General features: G+C 46.0%; 2 protein-coding genes across 2 annotated transcripts in view; both read right to left on the reverse strand.

The window, feature by feature from the left end:
- Positions 1-1,291: 1,291 nt before the first annotated feature.
- The window catches only part of LOC135533792 (phosphorylase b kinase regulatory subunit alpha, liver isoform-like), a gene marked incomplete at its 5' end in the record, with an annotated part of 34,941 nt that continues 17,084 nt past the window's right edge, over positions 1,292-19,148 (reverse strand). The window contains 9 exon segments of the mRNA XM_064961021.1: positions 1,292-2,219; positions 3,570-3,770; positions 4,519-4,752; positions 7,979-8,032; positions 8,379-8,405; positions 14,217-14,335; positions 16,368-16,469; positions 18,501-18,630; positions 18,802-19,115. Of these exon segments, the coding sequence (XP_064817093.1) occupies positions 2,046-2,219; positions 3,570-3,770; positions 4,519-4,752; positions 7,979-8,032; positions 8,379-8,405; positions 14,217-14,335; positions 16,368-16,469; positions 18,501-18,630; positions 18,802-19,115 (1,355 nt within the window).
- On the reverse strand, positions 4,761-7,334 carry LOC135533793 (uncharacterized). The gene is made up of 2 exons (XM_064961022.1): positions 6,265-7,334; positions 4,761-6,044 (listed from the first exon to the last, which is right to left on the reverse strand). The coding sequence occupies exons 1-2, from the start codon at positions 7,332-7,334 to the stop codon at positions 5,171-5,173; spliced, it is 1,944 nt and encodes a 647-aa protein (XP_064817094.1). The 3' UTR covers positions 4,761-5,170.

Consider the following 19,148-nt stretch of genomic DNA (forward strand, 5'->3'; position numbering starts at 1 on the left):
ATTATTCAGCCCCTTAAGTTAATACTTTGTAGCGCCACCGTTTGCTGCGATTACAGCTGTAAGTCGCTTGGGGTATGTCTCTATCAGTTTTGCACATCGAGAGACTGAAGAATGGTCCTGTATTTGGCTCCATCCATCTTCCCATCAATTTTAACCATCTTCCCTGTCCCTGCTGAAGAAAAGCAGGCCCAAACCATGATGCTGCCACCACCATGTTTGACAGTGGGGATGTTGTGTTCAGGGTGAAGAGCTGTGTTGCTTTTACGCCAAACATAACGTTTTGCATTGTTGCCAAAAAGTTCAATTTTGATTTCATCTGACCAGAGCACCTTCTTCCACATGGTGTGTCTCCCAGGTGGCTTGTGGCAAACTTTAAACAACACTTTTTATGGATATCTTTAAGAAATGGATTTCTTCTTGCCACTCTTCCATAAAGGCCAGATTTGTGCAATATACGACTGATTGTTGTCCTATGGACAGAGTCTCCCACCTCAGCTGTAGATCTCTGCAGTTCATCCAGAGTGATCATGGGCCTCTTGGCTGCATCTCTGATCAGTCTTCTCCTTGTATGAGCTGAAAGTTTAGAGGGACGGCCAGGTCTTGGTAGATTTGCAGTGGTCTGATACTCCTTCCATTTCAATATTATTGCTTGCGCAGTGCTTCCTTGGGATGTTTAAAGCTTGGGAAATCTTTTTGTATCAAAATCCGGCTTTAAACTTCTTCACAACAGTATCTCGGACCTGCCTGGTGTGTTCCTTGTTCTTCATGATGCTCTCTGTGCTTTTAACGGACCTCTGAAACTATCACAGTGCAGGTGCATTTATACTTGATTACACACAGGTGGATTGTATTTATCATCATTAGTCATTTTGGTCAACATTGGATCATTCAGTGATCCTCACTGAACTTCTGGAGAGAGTTTGCTGCACTGAAAGTAAAGGGGCTGAATAATTTTGCACGCCCAATTTTTCAGTTTTTGATTTGTTAAAAAAGTTTGAAATATCCAATAAATGTCATTCCACTTCATGATTGTGTCCCACTTGTTGTTGATTCTTCACAAAAAAATACAGTTTTATATCTTTATGTTTGAAGCCTGAAATGTGGCAAAGGTCGCAAAGTTCAAGGGGGTCGAATACTTTCGCAAGGCACTGTATGGATAAATGCACAGTATGTGTGACACATACAGTGGTGATGATGAGCCACAACCTCAGATGACATGAGAGGTAAATGTCGTTGTACAGTGGGATGAAAGGTACAGTCAGCCACAGTTCTTCAACACGGGACAACATAGTAACTTCTGGATAGGTTTATAACCCCACAACACAGGGTGAGACTGATACAATAGAGGAGGGCTAGGCAAAATACAGTCATAATATCATATTAGATTGGATAGGTTTATAACCCCACAACACAGGGTGAGACTGCTACAATAGAGGAGGGCTAGGCAAAATACAGTCATAATATCATATTAGATTAGATATGTTTATATCCCCACAACACAGGGTGAGACTGATACAATAGAGGAGGGCTAGGCAAAATACAGTCATTATATCACATTAGATTGTTTTAAACAACTCCATCTGATTTACACATATATATTAAATGTTAAAATTATAAATAATTTTAGTACCGCGTGTCGTCCAACACTCAAAATAAAAAACAAACATATTTAATTATAATTAATTATATATTTAATTTTAAACCTGCTATATTATTGATTATAATCAATCAATTAGCTGCAATAAAAGTAGAGTGTGTGTTGTGAATATCTTAGTCATAGGTCAAACCCCATCCACAACTTCCTACCAAAGTCTAGTTCTCCCCTTCTCTCTGAAGTGTGCACTCATTCACTTCAAGAATTCAATCCAATGATTTTAAATCATCCTTGAACGGGAGTGAACGAGTGTACGAGTGTACACTTGGGGAGAATTGGAACTAGGCAGTAGTATTTCGTTCCACACTATAATATATTACTTGACTAGACTCTCTTGATAGCTGCCTGCGAGGCCCGGGAGAGCGCTCTACATCAACCCCAGTCTGATACCTCATTGCATGAGACAGGTAGACTGCGGCAGGAAGTCTTGTAGGTATGTGACCACAGCCTTGGAGAGGTAGGTCATGGTACCGTAGCTGCCACTAGGGGCGCTGTCATAGAAGAAGTGACATATCCCCGTGGCTGGATCCTTCTCCAGGAAGTACTCGTTGGCTCCATGGGTCCTCTGGAACATAGAGGACATGTCTGATAGGTAGATACAGATCATGTTGTCTAGTTAGAGAATAGGTCTTACTACAAACTGAGACGTGGGGCTCGGATCCCACTTCTGACTCCATGTTATGTTGTGATTGTCATATGGACGAGTCAGGCAGAGACACGTGACTCTAGTTAACATGATAATATGGCAACGATACAGGACAGACATCACTGAACTGGACCATTACACATTAACCCTTTACGGGACATTACTTTCTAGTGACCATTACACATTAACCCTTTACGGGACATTACTGTCTAGTGACCATTACACATTAACCCTTTACGGGACATTACTGTCTAGTGACCATTACACATTAACCCTTTACAAGGACATTACTTTCTAGTGACCATTACACATTAACCCTTTACGGACATTACTTTCTAGTGACCATTACACATTAACCCTTTACAAGGACATTACTTTCTAGTGACCATTACACATTAACCCTTTACGGGACATTACTTTCTAGTGACCATTACACATTAACCCTTTACAAGGACATTACTTTCTAGTGACCATTACACATTAACCCTTTACAAGGACATTACTGTCTAGTGACCATTACACATTAACCCTTTACGGGACATTACTTTCTAGTGACCATTACACATTAACCCTTTACAAGGACATTACTTTCTAGTGACCATTACACATTAACCCTTTACGGGACATTACTTTCTAGTGACCATTACACAATTAACCCTTTACGGGACATTACTTTCTAGTGACCATTACACATTAACCCTTTACGGGACATTACTGTCTAGTGACCATTACACATTAACCCTTTACGGGACATTACTTTCTAGTGACCATTACACATTAACCCTTTACGGGACATTACTGTCTAGTGACCATTACACATTAACCCTTTACGGGACATTACTGTCTAGTGACCATTACACATTAACCCTTTACGGGACATTACTGAACTGGACCATTACACATTAACCCTTTACGGGACATTACTGTCTAGTGACCATTACACATTAACCCTTTACAAGGACATTACTTTCTAGTGACCATTACACATTAACCCTTTACGGGACATTACTTTCTAGTGACCATTACACATTAACCCTTTACGGGACACTACTTTCTAGTGACCATCTCTGTGGCCTTGTGGGAATAGTTTCCACTCTGAGATTGGAAGCGTGGGGGTTCGATCCCCGGTCGAGTCAAACCAAACACTTTAAAATGGGACCCGATGCGTCTCTGCTTGCAGATGTTCCAGAGGGTGTAGTTACTCGTACATCACGCTACAGAAACAGGAAACAGGCTCCTGCCCTATGGGCCGTTCTGGCTCAGGCTTACCTGGTCCTGTAAGAAGAGGTCATTGGCCATGTGTACGATGCGGTCGATGAGGATGATCCCTCCGATGTTGTCCACATCCACGTCAGCCACCAGCGTCAGCACCATCACAGCCTCCACCAGCAGCTGTCGGTACTCTGGCTGGGGGACGTGGTTCAGAACAGACTCCACGTGCACCGCAAACTTGATCTCGCCTTCTGTCATCTGGCGGGCAGGGACACGACGTCGGGGTCAGAAACGCTTTCCCAGACACAGATGGAATCTCCATCAAGGGATCTGTCTGTGCCAATCACAGTGTCTGAAAGGAAATCTTATTTCCTACTATTGTAGGAAGCAGCATTTGTTCTAAATGTGAAACACTGAGAGATGTTCCTTGATGCCGTGCTGCTGTTTGGGGGTCTAGGGGGGTTACTGCACATTATTAATGGAGTTGTAAAAAGGGCTATATAAATACCATTTGATCTATTGATTTGACTACATACCTCTCTGGTAGTGGAGGAAGGCATCAAGTATCCATCTATAGACAGACACTACATACCTCTCTGGTAGTGGAGGAAGGCAGCACGTATCCATCTATTGACAGGCCGTGACACTACATACCTCTCTGGTAGTGGAGGAAGGCAGCACGTATCCATCTATAGACAGACACTACATACCTCTCTGGTAGTGGAGGAAGGCAGCACGTATCCATCTATAGACAGACTGACACTACATACCTCTCTGGTAGTGGAGGAAGACAGCACGTATCCATCTATAGACAGACTGACACTACATACCTCTCTGGTAGTGGAGGAAGGCAGCACGTATCCATCTATAGACAGACACTACATACCTCTCTGGTAGTGGAGGAAGACAGCACGTATCCATCTATAGACAGACTGACACTACATACCTCTCTGGTAGTGGAGGAAGGCAGCACGTATCCATCTATAGACAGACTGACACTACATACCTCTCTGGTAGTGGAGGCAGGCAGCACGTATCCATCTATTGACAGGCCGTGGCACTTCTGCAGGATCTTCCACACCTTCTGGTAGAAGCCCATTGGGACCCTGTTGATGGCCCCATCCAGCCGCCTCCTCCTCAGCCACTGTCCCTGCCGCTCCTCCCACTGCAGGTGGCTGTCTGACCCCCCGGGGCCCACAGGGGACAGGATACCACTGGGGGTGGAGGGGCTGCTGCACCGCTACAGGGGGAGATGCGTGTTCAGATACGTACACGGTACACACACACACACACACACACACACACACACACACGCACACACGCACACACACACACACACACACCAGGTGAATCCAGGTTAAAGCTATGATCCCTTATTGATGTCACTTGTTAAATCCACTTCAATCAGTGTAGATGAAGAGGAGGAGACAGGTTAAAAATATATTTTAAAGCCTTGAGACAATTGAGACATGGATTGTGTATGTGTGTCATTCAGAGGGTGAATGGGCAAGACAAAAGATTTAAGTGCCTTTGAACGGGGTATGGTAGTAGGTGGCAGGCACACCGGTTTGTGTAAAGAACTGCAACGCTGCTGTTTGTTTCACGCTCTACAGTTTCCTGTGTGTATCAAGAATGGTCCACCACCCAAAGGACAGGAGTCAACATGGGTCAGCATCCCTGTGGAACGCTTTCGACACCTTGTAGAGTCCATGCCCCGATGAATTGAGGCTGTCTCTGACACCTTGTAGAGTCCATGCCCTGATGAACTGAGGCTGTTCTGACACCTTGTAGAGTCCATGCCCCGATGAATTGAGGCTGTCTCTGACACCTTGTAGAGTCCATGCCCCGATGAATTGAGGCTGTCTCTGACACCTTGTAGAGTCCATGCCCTGATGAATTGAGGCTGTCTCTGACACCTTGTAGAGTCCATGCCCTGATGAATTGAGGCTGTCTCTGACACCTTGTAGAGTCCATGCCCTGATGAATTGAGGCTGTCTCTGACACCTTGTAGAGTCCATGCCCTGATGAATTGAGGCTGTCTCTGACACCTTGTAGAGTCCAGGCCCTGATGAATTGAGGCTGTCTCTGACACCTTGTAGAGTCCATGCCCTGATGAATTGAGGCTGTCTCTGACACCTTGTAGAGTCCATGCCCTGATGAATTGAGGCTGTCTCTGACACCTTGTAGAGTCCAGGCCCTGATGAATTGAGGCTGTCTCTGACACCTTGTAGAGTCCATGCCCTGATGAATTGAGGCTGTCTCTGACACCTTGTAGAGTCCATGCCCTGATGAATTGAGGCTGTCTCTGACACCTTGTAGAGTCCATGCCCTGATGAATTGAGGCTGTCTCTGACACCTTGTAGAGTCCATGCCCCGATGAATTGAGGCTGTCTCTGACACCTTGTAGAGTCCATGCCCCGATGAATTGAGGCTGTCTCTGACACCTTGTAGAGTCCAGGCCCTGATGAATTGAGGCTGTCTCTGACACCTTGTAGAGTCCATGCCCTGATGAATTGAGGCTGTCTCTGACACCTTGTAGAGTCCATGCCCCGATGAATTGAGGCTGTCTCTGACACCTTGTAGAGTCCATGTCCTGATGAATTGAGGCTGTCTCTGACACCTTGTAGAGTCCATGTCCTGATGAATTGAGGCTGTCTCTGACACCTTGTAGAGTCCATGCCCCGATGAATTGAGGCTGTCTCTGACACCTTGTAGAGTCCATGACCTGATGAACTGAGGCTGTCTCTGACACCTTGTAGAGTCCATGCCCTGATGAACTGAGGCTGTCTCTGACACCTTGTAGAGTCCATGCCCTGATGAACTGAGGCTGTCTCTGACACCTTGTAGAGTCCATGTCCTGATGAATTGAGGCTGTCTCTGACACCTTGTAGAGTCCAGGCCCTGATGAACTGAGGCTGTCTCTGACACCTTGTAGAGTCCATGCCCTGATGAATTGAGGCTGTCTCTGACACCTTGTAGAGTCCATGCCCTGATGAATTGAGGCTGTCTCTGACACCTTGTAGAGTCCATGCCCTGATGAACTGAGGCTGTCTCTGACACCTTGTAGAGTCCATGCCCTGATGAATTGAGGCTGTCTCTGACACCTTGTAGAGTCCATGCCCTGATGAACTGAGGCTGTCTCTGACACCTTGTAGAGTCCATGCCCTGATGAATTGAGGCTGTCTCTGACACCTTGTAGAGTCCATGCCCTGATGAATTGAGGCTGTCTCTGACACCTTGTAGAGTCCATGCCCTGATGAACTGAGGCTGTCTCTGACACCTTGTAGAGTCCATGCCCTGATGAATTGAGGCTGTCTCTGACACCTTGTAGAGTCCATGCCCTGATGAACTGAGGCTGTCTCTGACACCTTGTAGAGTCCATGCCCTGATGAACTGAGGCTGTCTCTGACACCTTGTAGAGTCCAGGCCCTGATGAATTGAGGCTGTCTCTGACACCTTGTAGAGTCCAGGCCCTGATGAACTGAGGCTGTCTCTGACACCTTGTAGAGTCCATGCCCTGATGAACTGAGGCTGTCTCTGACACCTTGTAGAGTCCAGGCCCTGATGAATTGAGGCTGTCTCTGACACCTTGTAGAGTCCAGGCCCTGATGAACTGAGGCTGTCTCTGACACCTTGTAGAGTCCATGCCCTGATGAACTGAGGCTGTCTCTGACACCTTGTAGAGTCCAGGCCCTGATGAACTGAGGCTGTCTCTGACACCTTGTAGAGTCCATGCCCTGATGAACTGAGGCTGTCTCTGACACCTTGTAGAGTCCATGCCCTGATGAATTGAGGCTGTCTCTGACACCTTGTAGAGTCCATGCCCTGATGAACTGAGGCTGTCTCTGACACCTTGTAGAGTCCATGCCCTGATGAATTGAGGCTGTCTCTGACACCTTGTAGAGTCCATGCCCTGATGAACTGAGGCTGTCTCTGACACCTTGTAGAGTCCAGGCCCTGATGAACTGAGGCTGTTCTGAGGGCGTGTGGGGGAGTGTTCCTAATGTTTTGTACACTGTGTATATGCGCACACTTAAGTGCAAAAACACACACATACATACACGCTCAAGTACAAACACACACAGCAGCATACACTCCATGCTACAGGCCGGTACATGTTACCATGACGACACCGGCATGCTACAGGCCAGTACATGTTACCATGACGACACCGGCATGCTACAGGCCGGTACATATTACCATGACGACACCAGCATGCTACAGGCCAGTACATGTTACCATGACGACACCGGCATGCTACAGGCCGGTACATATTACCATGACGACACCAGCATGCTACAGGCCGGTACATGTTACCATGACGACACCTGCATGCTACAGGCCAGTACATGTTAGTACAGTAAGCATAAGGCAATATAACGAAGAAAGACAACCGTTCAGAGTGAACCTCATCTGCGTGGTTTAGTGAACACGGGACAATGAGGGGGTCATGGTTCATGGTTTACCGTGGAACGGGGAGAGGTCACGTTGCTGCTGATGGAATAGCCACTGTTACTCATCTGGAAAGGATCAACACGGAGAAGACGTCATGTTGTCGTCGAGGGAGAGACACAGAAGGAGGGGATGACGGCGTGAAGGAAAGTCAAACTCACACCTTGTAAATACAGTTCAGATTATGATAAAACATCAGACACAGTTAAAGATGTGGGCTAGAAAACAGGCAAACATGATCAGCAGCTCAGCATGAGGTAAGGCACGACTGACTGTATTCTAGTACAGCTGGTATGAATGGGCTTTCAGCTGGTGGCTTCATGTCATGTTATGATGGTTGGTTTCATTATGGTCAAGCTGTGGAGACTAGAGCTGATGAGGCAGTATGACTATTAACTAACAAACTCAACCCACGCTGATCGGACGAGACCAGTCATCCAACTGCAATCAGAACCATACAACATCACAGCATTATTACTACTATAGACAAAGAGCATTCTGTCGTCATGTCTTCTAACTAGAATCAAACATACAGAAAGAGCATTAGGTCTATACTAACCTGTAGATTATATTATAGAGGATTAGGTCTATACTAACCTGTAGATTATATTATAGAGGATTAGGTCTATACTAACCTGTAGATTATATTATAGAGGATTAGGTCTATACTAACCTCTAGATTATATTATAGAGGATTAGGTCTATACTAACCTGTAGATTATATTATAGAGGATTAGGTCTATACTAACCTCTAGATTATATTATAGAGGATTAGGTCTATACTAACCTGTAGATTATATTATAGAGCATTAGGTCTATACTAACCTCTAGATTATATTATAGAGGATTAGGTCTATACTAACCTGTAGATTATATTATAGAGGATTAGGTCTATACTAACCTCTAGATTATATTATAGAGGATTAGGTCTATACTAACCTGTAGATTATATTATAGAGGATTAGGTCTATACTAACCTGTAGATTATATTATAGAGGATTAGGTCTATACTAACCTGTAGATTATATTATAGAGGATTAGGTCTATACTAACCTGTAGATTATAATATAGAGGATTAGGTCTATACTAACCTGTAGATTATATTATAGAGGATTAGGCCTATACTAACCTGTAGATTATATTATAGAGGATTAGGTCTATACTAACCTCTAGATTATATTATAGAGGATTAGGTCTATACTAACCTCTAGATTATATTATAGAGGATTAGGCCTATACTAACCTGTAGATTATATTATAGAGGATTAGGTCTATACTAACCTCTAGATTATATTATAGAGGATTAGGTCTATACTAACCTGTAGATTATATTATAGAGGATTAGGTCTATACTAACCTGTAGATTATATTATAGAGGATTAGGTCTATACTAACCTCTAGATTATATTATAGAGGATTAGGTCTATACTAACCTGTAGATTATATTATAGAGGATTAGGTCTATACTAACCTGTAGATTATATTATAGAGGATTAGGCCTATACTAACCTGTAGATTATATTATAGAGGATTAGGTCTATACTAACCTGTAGATTATATTATAGAGGATTAGGTCTATACTAACCTCTAGATTATATTATAGAGGATTAGGCCTATACTAACCTCTAGATTATATTATAGAGGATTAGGTCTATACTAACCTCTAGATTATATTATAGAGGATTAGGTCTATACTAACCTGTAGATTATATTATAGAGGATTATATCTATACTAACCTCTAGATTATATTATAGAGGATTAGGTCTATACTAACCTCTAGATTATATTATAGAGGATTAGGTCTATACTAACCTCTAGATTATATTATAGAGGATTAGGTCTATACTAACCTCTAGATTATATTATAGAGGATTAGGTATATACTAACCTGTAGATTATAATATAGAGGATTAGGTCTATACTAACCTGTAGATTATATTATAGAGTATTAGGCCTATACTAACCTGTAGATTATATTATAGAGGATTATGTCTATACTAACCTCTAGATTATATTATAGAGGATTAGGTCTATACTAACCTGTAGATTATATTATAGAGGATTAGGTCTATACTAACCTGTAGATTATATTATAGAGGATTAGGTCTATACTAACCTGTAGATTATATTATAGAGTATTAGGCCTATACTAACCTGTAGATTATATTATAGAGGATTAGGTCTATACTAACCTGTAGATTATATTATAGAGGATTAGGCCTATACTAACCTGTAGATTATATTATAGAGGATTAGGTCTATACTAACCTGTAGATTATATTATAGAGGATTAGGTCTATACTAACCTCTAGATTATATTATAGAGGATTAAAGGCCTATACTAACCTCTAGATTATATTATAGAGGATTAGGTCTATACTAACCTCTAGATTATATTATAGAGGATTAGGTCTATACTAACCTGTAGATTATATTATAGAGGATTATATCTATACTAACCTCTAGATTATATTATAGAGGATTAGGACTATACTAACCTCTAGATTATATTATAGAGGATTATGTCTATACTAACCTCTAGATTATATTATAGAGGATTAGGTCTATACTAACCTGTAGATTATATTATAGAGGATTAGGTCTATACTAACCTCTAGATTATATTATAGAGGATTAGGCCTATACTAACCTCTAGAATATATTATAGAGGATTAGGTCTATACTAACCTGTAGATTATATTATAGAGGATTAGGTCTATACTAACCTGTAGATTATATTATAGAGGATTAGGTCTATACTAACCTGTAGATTATATTATAGAGGATTAGGCCTATACTAACCTCTAGATTATATTATAGAGGATTATGTCTATACTAACCTCTAGATTATATTATAGAGGATTAGGTCTATACTAACCTGTAGATTATATTATAGAGGATTAGGTCTATACTAACCTGTAGATTATATTATAGAGGATTAGGCCTATACTAACCTCTAGATTATATTATAGAGGATTAGGTCTATACTAACCTCTAGATTATATTATAGAGGATTAGGTCTATACTAACCTGTAGATTATATTATAGAGGATTATATCTATACTAACCTCTAGATTATATTATAGAGGATTAGGTCTATACTAACCTCTAGATTATATTATAGAGGATTAGGTCTATACTAACCTCTAGATTATATTATAGAGGATTAGGTCTATACTAACCTCTAGATTATATTATAGAGGATTAGGTCTATACTAACCTGTAGATTATATTATAGAGGATTAGGTCTATACTAACCTATAGATTATATTATAGAGGATTATGTCTATACTAACCTCTAGATTATATTATAGAGGATTAGGTCTACACTAACCTGTAGATTATATTATAGAGGATTAGGCCTATACTAACCTCTAGATTATATTATAGAGGATTAGGTCTATACTAACCTGTAGATTATATTATAGAGGATTAGGTCTATACTAACCTCTAGATTATATTATAGAGGATTAGGTCTATACTAACCTGTAGATTATATTATAGCGGATTAGGCCTATACTAACCTCTAGATTATATTATAGAGGATTATGTCTATACTAACCTCTAGATTATATTATAGAGGATTAGGCCTATACTAACCTGTAGATTATATTATAGAGCATTAGGTCTATACTAACCTGTAGATTATATTATAGAGGATTAGGTCTATACTAACCTGTAGATTATATTATAGAGGATTAGGTCTATACTAACCTGTAGATTATATTATAGAGGATTAGGTCTATACTAACCTGTAGATTATATTATAGAGGATTAGATCTATACTAACCTGTAGATTATATTATAGAGGATTAGGTCTATACTAACCTCTAGATTATATTATTATAGAGGATTAGGTCTATACTAACCTCTAGATTATATTATAGAGGATTAGGTCTATACTAACCTGTAGATTATAGGTCAAAGGAAATCAGGGGTCTCCAACCTTTTCTAGCATGAGAGCTACTTTTAAATTATGAAACATTTCACAAGATACACGTACATTTTTTCCTAGCTTTCAAATAGGCCGTCTTTGTATGTTCCCAAATTCTGTTTTCCTGGGGGAATGTCATTCTGTCTCCTAAGAAGACAGTTATTATGATCCCGAACTGGCTACAAAAGCCCACACCGCACAGACACAAAAGCCCACACCACACAGACACAAAAGCCCACACCACACAGACACAAAAGCCCACACCACACAGACACAAAAGCCCACACCACACAGACACAAAAGCCCACACCACACAGACACAAAAGCCCACACTGCACAGACACAAAAGCCCACACCGCACAGACACAAAAGCCCACACCACACAGACACAAAAGCCCACACCACACAGACACAAAAGCCCACACCACACAGACACAAAAGCCCACACCGCACAGACACAAAAGCCCACACCGCACAGACACAAAAGCCCACACCGCACAGACACAAAAGCCCACACTGCACAGACACAAAAGCCCACACCGCACAGACACAAAAGCCCACACCGCACAGACACAAAAGCCCACACCGCACAGACACAAAAGCCCACACTGCACAGACACAAAGCCCACACCGCACAGACACAAAAGCCCACACCGCACAGACACAAAAGCCCACACCGCACAGACACAAAAGCCCACACCGCACAGACACAAAAGCCCACACCGCACAGACACAAAAGCCCACACCGCACAGACACAAAAGCCCACACCGCACAGACACAAAAGCCCACACCGCACAGACACAAAAGCCCACACCGCACAGACACAAAAGTCCACACCGCACAGACACAAAAGCCCACACCACACAGACACAAAAGCCCACACCACAGACACAAAAGCCCACACCACACAGACACAAAGCCCACACCACACAGACACAAAAGCCCACACCACACAGACACAAAAGCCCACACCACAGACACAAAAGCCCACACCACACAGACACAAAAGCCCACACAAAAGCCCACACCACACAGACACAAAAGCCCACACCGCACAGACACAAAAGCCCACACCGCACAGACACAAAAGTCCACACCGCACAGACACAAAAGCCCACACCACACAGACACAAAAGCCCACACCACAGACACAAAAGCCCACACCGCACAGACACAAAAGCCCACACCACACAGACACAAAAGCCCACACCACACAGACACAAAAGCCCACACCACAGACACAAAAGCCCACACCACACAGACACAAAAGCCCACACCACACAGACACAAAAGCCCACACCGCACAGACACAAAAGCCCACACCACACAGACACAAAAGCCCACACCACACAGACACAAAAGCCCACACCGCACAGACACAAAAGCCCACACCACACAGACACAAAAGCCCACACCACACAGGCACAAAATCCACACCACACAGACACAAAAGCCCACACCACAGACACAAAAGCCCACACCACAGACACAAAAGCCCACACCACAGACACAAAAGCCCACACCACACAGACACAAAAGCCCACACCGCACAGACACAAAAGCCCACACAAAAGCCCACACCACACAGACACAAAAGCCCACACCACAGACACAAAAGCCCACACCACAGACACAAAAGCCCACACCACACAGACACAAAAGCCCACACCGCACAGACACAAAAGCCCACACAAAAGCCCACACCACACAGACACAAAAGCCCACACCACACAGACACAAAAGCCCACACCGCACAGACACAAAAGCCCACACAAAAGCCCACACCACACAGACACAAAAGCCCCCACACCGCACAGACACAAAAGCCCACACAAAAGCCCACACCACACAGACACAAAAGCCCACACCACACAGACACAAAAGCCCACACCGCACAGACACAAAAGCCCACACAAAAGCCCACACCGCACAGACACAAAAGCCCACACAAAGCCCACACCACACAGACACAAAAGCCCACACCACACAGACACAAAAGGGGCAATATTGCTGGAAATGAATTGCCAGATGTTGTGTTCCGTTTGGCTTTCAGCCAGTTGTGGCCCATCAGGGGTGGTTGAATGTCAATGTGGATTTGATTGGACAGTAGCCGGGAGGTTGACTTGTCACATACTAGTGAGATTTGTTCATGACAGTTTGCGGTAGAACACGTGAAAAATAAATGCTTTCTCAGAATTGTTTGGCGAGCTACTCATGGGTAGACTGGGAGTTACTGGTAGCTTGTGATGGACCTGTTGGAGACCCCTGATGTAGATACCCTCCATGACATGCAATAGTCAGCTGACGTGACCATACCTGTTTGATCTCACGCTTCAGCTTGCGGATGCCGGTGCGCTCCGTCTTAGTGGCCCCAGTGTGACCCAGCTCATGGATGGAGACAGCCGGGCTGGTGGCTGAGGACTGCATAGGACGCACTGACACAGGAGAAAGGGAGACAGACACAACAATTCATTTGATTCAATAAAATAATACTACACCTGCAAAGATACCAGTACACCTGCAAAGATACCAGTACACCTGCAAAGATACCAGTACACCTGCAAAGATACCAGTACACCTGCAAAGAGACCAGTACACCTGCAAAGATACCAGTACACCTGCAAAGATTTGAGAAGAATCAAAAATGTATTAATACTGTAGAAACTACTAATGCTGGCTATGTAGGGGTCGGGGCTAGGGGGCTATGTAGGGGTCTATGTAGGGGTCTATGTTAGGGGTCTGGCTATGTAGGGGTCGGGGCTAGGGGGCTATGTAGGGGTCTATGTAGGCGTCGGGGCTAGGGGGCTATGTAGGGGTCTATGTAGGCGTCGGGGCTAGGGGGCTATGTAGGGGTCTATGTAGGCGTCGGGGCTAGGGGGCTATGTAGGGGTCTATGTAGGCGTCGGGGCTAGGGGGCTATGTAGGGGTCTATGTAGGCGTCGGGGCTAGGGGCTATGTAGGGGTCTATGTAGGCGTCGGGGCTAGGGGGCTATGTAGGGGTCTATGGGGTCGGGGTTAGGGGGCTATGTAGGGGTCTATGTAGGCGTCGGGGCTAGGGGGCTATGTAGGGGTCTATGTAGGCGTCGGGGCTAGGGGGCTATGTAGGGGTCTATGTAGGCGTCGGGGCTAGGGGGCTATGTAGTGGTCTATGTAGGGCGTCGGGGCTAGGGGGCTATGTAGGGGTCTATGTAGGCGTCGGGGCTAGGGGGCTATGTAGGGGTCTATGTAGGCGTCGGGGCTAGGGGGCTATGTAGTGGTCTATGTAGGCGTCGGGGCTAGGGGGCTATGTAGGGGTCTATGTAGGCGTCGGGGCTAGGGGGCTATGTAGGGGTCTATGTAGGCGTCGGGGCTAGGGGGCTATGTAGTGGTCTATGTAGGCGTCGGGGCTAGGGGGCTATGTAGTGGTCTATGTAGGGGTCGGGGCTAGGGGGCTATGTAGTGGTCTATGTAGGCGTCGGGGCTAGGGGGCTATGTAGGGGTCTATGTAGGCGTCGGGGCTAGGGGGCTATGTAGGGGTCTATGTAGGCGTCGGGGCTAGGGGGCTATGTAGTGGTCTATGTAGGCGTCGGGGCTAGGGGGCTATGTAGTGGTCTATGTAGGGGTCGGGGCTAGGGGGCTATGTAGTGGTCTATGTATGGGTCTATGTAGGGGTCGGGGCTAGGGGGCTATGTAGGGGTCTATGTGGGGTTCGGGGCTAGGGGTTGGGGTTAGGGGTCTATGTGGGGGTCGGAGCTAGGGGGTTGGGGTTAGGGGTCTATGTAGGGGTCGGGGCGAGGGGTCGGGGTTAGGGGTCTATGTAGGGGTCGGGGCTATGTAGGGGTCGGGCTAGGGGTCTATGTAGGGGTCGGGGCTAGGGGGCTATGTAGTGGTCTATGTATGGGTCTATGTAGGGGTCGGGGCTAGGGGACTATGTAGGGGTCTATGTAGGGGTCGGGGCTAGGGGTCTATGTAGGGATCGGGGTTAGGGGTCTATGTAGGAATCGAGGTTAGGGGTCTATGTAGGGGTCTATGTAGGGATCGGGGTTAGGGGTCTATGTAGGGGTCTATGTAGGGGTCGGGGCTGGGGTCGGGGCTAGGGGTCTATGTAGGGGTCGGGGTTAGGGGTCTATGTAGGGGTCTATGTAGGGGTCTATGTAGGGGTCTATGTAGGGGGTCGGGGCTAGGGGTTGGGGTTAGGGGTCTATGTAGTGGTCGGGGCTAGGGGTCTATGTAGGGGTCGGGGCTAGGGGTCTATGTAGGGGTCTATGTAGTTGTCGGGGCTAGGGGTCTATGTAGGGGTCAGGGATAGGGGTCTATGTAGGGTTCGGAGCTAGGGGTCTATGTAGGGTTCGGAGCTAGGGGTCTATGTAGGGGTCGGGGATAGGGGTCTATGTAGTTGTCGGGGCTAGGGGTCTATGTAGGGTTCGGAGCTAGGGGTCTATGTAGGGGTAGGGGCTAGGGGTTGATTTGGGATTGGGAAAGACTCACTGCTCTTCTCCACCCCAAACTCCTTCCCACTGAGGATGTGGTGTAGCAGGTTCTTCATGTCTGATGGACTCAAGTTCATCAGGCTCTCAGAGGCCTCCTCCCCTGCAGAGGACAGAGAGAGACGCCTGTAACGCTGAGTAGAGAGACTCTGTAAAAACTCCCCAGGCACTTCCACACTAAAGGCCATTCAGCTCAACATCCAGATACAGTAGTGTCACTACTAACCAGGTCTACCTGAAAGAACTACCAGAGCCCTATTCAGATGGTGAGTCTACTGAGGCCTTTAGAACACAGCTGATTATTCTACAATTCTAAGAATGGTACTGAACCCTCCCCGAGCAGTGTAGACTGAACCCTACCCGAGCAGTGTAGACTGAACCCTCCCCGAGCAGTGTAGACTGAACCCTACCTGAGCAGTGTAGACTGAACCCTACCTGAGCAGTCTAGACTGAACCCTACCTGAGCAGTGTAGACTGAACCCTACCTGAGCAGTATAGACTGAACCCTACCTGAGCAGTATAGACTGAACCCTACCTGAGCAGTATAGACCGAACCCTACCAGAGCAGTGTAGACTGAACCCTACCCGAGCAGTGTAGACTGAACCCTACCTGAGCAGTATAGACTGAACCCTACCTGAGCAGTATAGACTGAACCCTTCCTGAGCAGTGTAGACTGAACCCTACCTGTGTAGTGTAGACTGAACCCTACCTGAGCAGTGTAGACTGAACCCTACCTGAGCAGTGTAGACTGAACCCTACCTGAGCAGTGTAGACTGAACCCTACCTGAGCAGTATAGACTGAACCCTACCTGAGCAGTGTAGACTGAACCCTACCCGAGCAGTGTAGACTGAACCCTACCTGAGCAGTGTAGACTGAACCCTACCTGAGCAGTGTAGACTGAACCCTACCTGAGCAGTGTAGACTGAACCCTACCCGAGCAGTATAGACTGAACCCTACCCGAGCAGCGTAGACTGAACCCTACCTGAGCAGTGTAGACTGAACCCTACCTGAGCAGTGTAGACTGAACCCTACCTGTGTAGTGTAGACTGAACCCTACCTGAGCAGTGTAGACTGAACCCTACCTGAGCAGTGTAGACTGAACCCTACCTGAGCAGTATAGACTGAATCCTACCTAAGCAGTGTAGACTGAACCCTACCTGAGCAGTGTAGACTGAACCCTACCCGAGCAGTGTAAACTGAACCCTACCCGAGCAGTGTAGACTGAACCCTACCTGAGCAGTGTAGACTGAACCCTACCTGAGCAGTGTAGACTGAAACCTACCTGAGCAGTGTAGACTGAACCCTACCCGAGCAGTGTAGACTGAACCCTACCCGAGCAGTGTAGACTGAACCCTACCTGAGCAGTGTAGACTGAACCCTACCTGAGCAGTGTAGACTGAACCCTACCCGAGCAGTGTAGACTGAACCCTACCTGAGCAGTGTAGACTGAACCCTACCTGAGCAGTATAGACTGAACCCTACCTGTGTAGTGTAGACTGAACCCTACCTGAGCAGTGTAGACTGAACCCTACCTGAGCAGTGTAGACTGAACCCTACCTGAGCAGTATAGACTGAACCCTACCTGAGCAGTGTAGACTGAACCCTACCTGAGCAGTGTAGACTGAACCCTACCCGAGCAGTGTAGACTGAACCCTACCCGAGCAGTGTAGACTGAACCCTACCTGAGCAGTGTAGACTGAACCCTACCCGAGCAGTGTAGACTGAACCCTACCTGAGCAGTGTAGACTGAACCCTACCCGAGCAGTGTAGACTGAACCCTACCCGAGCAGTGTAGACTGAACCCTACCGAGCAGTGTAGACTGAACCCTACCCGAGCAGTGTAGACTGAACCCTACCCGAGCAGTGTAGACTGAACCCTACCTGAGCAGTGTAGACTGAACCCTACCTGAGCAGTGTAGACTGAACCCTACCTGAGCAGTGTAGACTGAACCCTACCTGAGCAGTATAGACTGAACCCTACCTGAGCAGTGTAGACTGAACCCTACCTGAGCAGTGTAGACTGAACCCTACCTGAGCAGTGTAGACTGAACCCTACCCGAGCAGTGTAGACTGAACCCTACCTGAGCAGTGTAGACTGAACCCTACCTGAGCAGTGTAGACTGAACCCTACCTGAGCAGTGTAGACTGCGGGCCAGCTCTGTAGCCATCACCTGCATGATGAGTCCGATTCGGAGACGCAGCATGTCCCCAAACAGAGCCGGCTGGGAGCGGACGTACATGGCCAGGTACACCATGATCTCCTGCATTATCACAATACAGCAGTCGTTACTGTCCCTTCATCGCAGAGACTTGTTACAAAACTGACCAAAGTTTGCTTTAACATGTCGAGCTAGACTCGCATCGGGCAGAGAATTTGGACGGAAATGGCATCTGGAAGCCTCTTATATAATCCCAGTTATAATGTGTTGTACCTGAGTGAGCACAGCGATGCTGATGTCCTGCCCACTGGCCTCATAGATCAGAGAGTTGAGTTCTTCTGGAGGAAGAGGCGCTGAGATGACTTTCTCCCTGGGCTCCGGTGGTAACCCCACTGTCAGCTGCTTGTGGTGGGAGATGAGATCAGTGCAGGCCTCAGCCAGCACCTCCACTCTCTTCCTCAGGATACCAGAGATGTATCTGATCAGACCCCACTCCTTGTTGGCCCCGGCCTGGGCATACAGCTCCTCCAGGAGACACCTCACACTGACCCCGCCCTGACCCCCCACGTCCACCAGCCAATCGGCACCTTTCAGGTGAGAGAGAATTACAAATCATTCAG

The sequence above is a fragment of the Oncorhynchus masou genome, unplaced genomic scaffold (genome assembly GCF_036934945.1).
Source record: "Oncorhynchus masou masou isolate Uvic2021 unplaced genomic scaffold, UVic_Omas_1.1 unplaced_scaffold_2662, whole genome shotgun sequence".
Classification (NCBI taxonomy): Eukaryota; Metazoa; Chordata; class Actinopteri; order Salmoniformes; family Salmonidae; genus Oncorhynchus; species Oncorhynchus masou.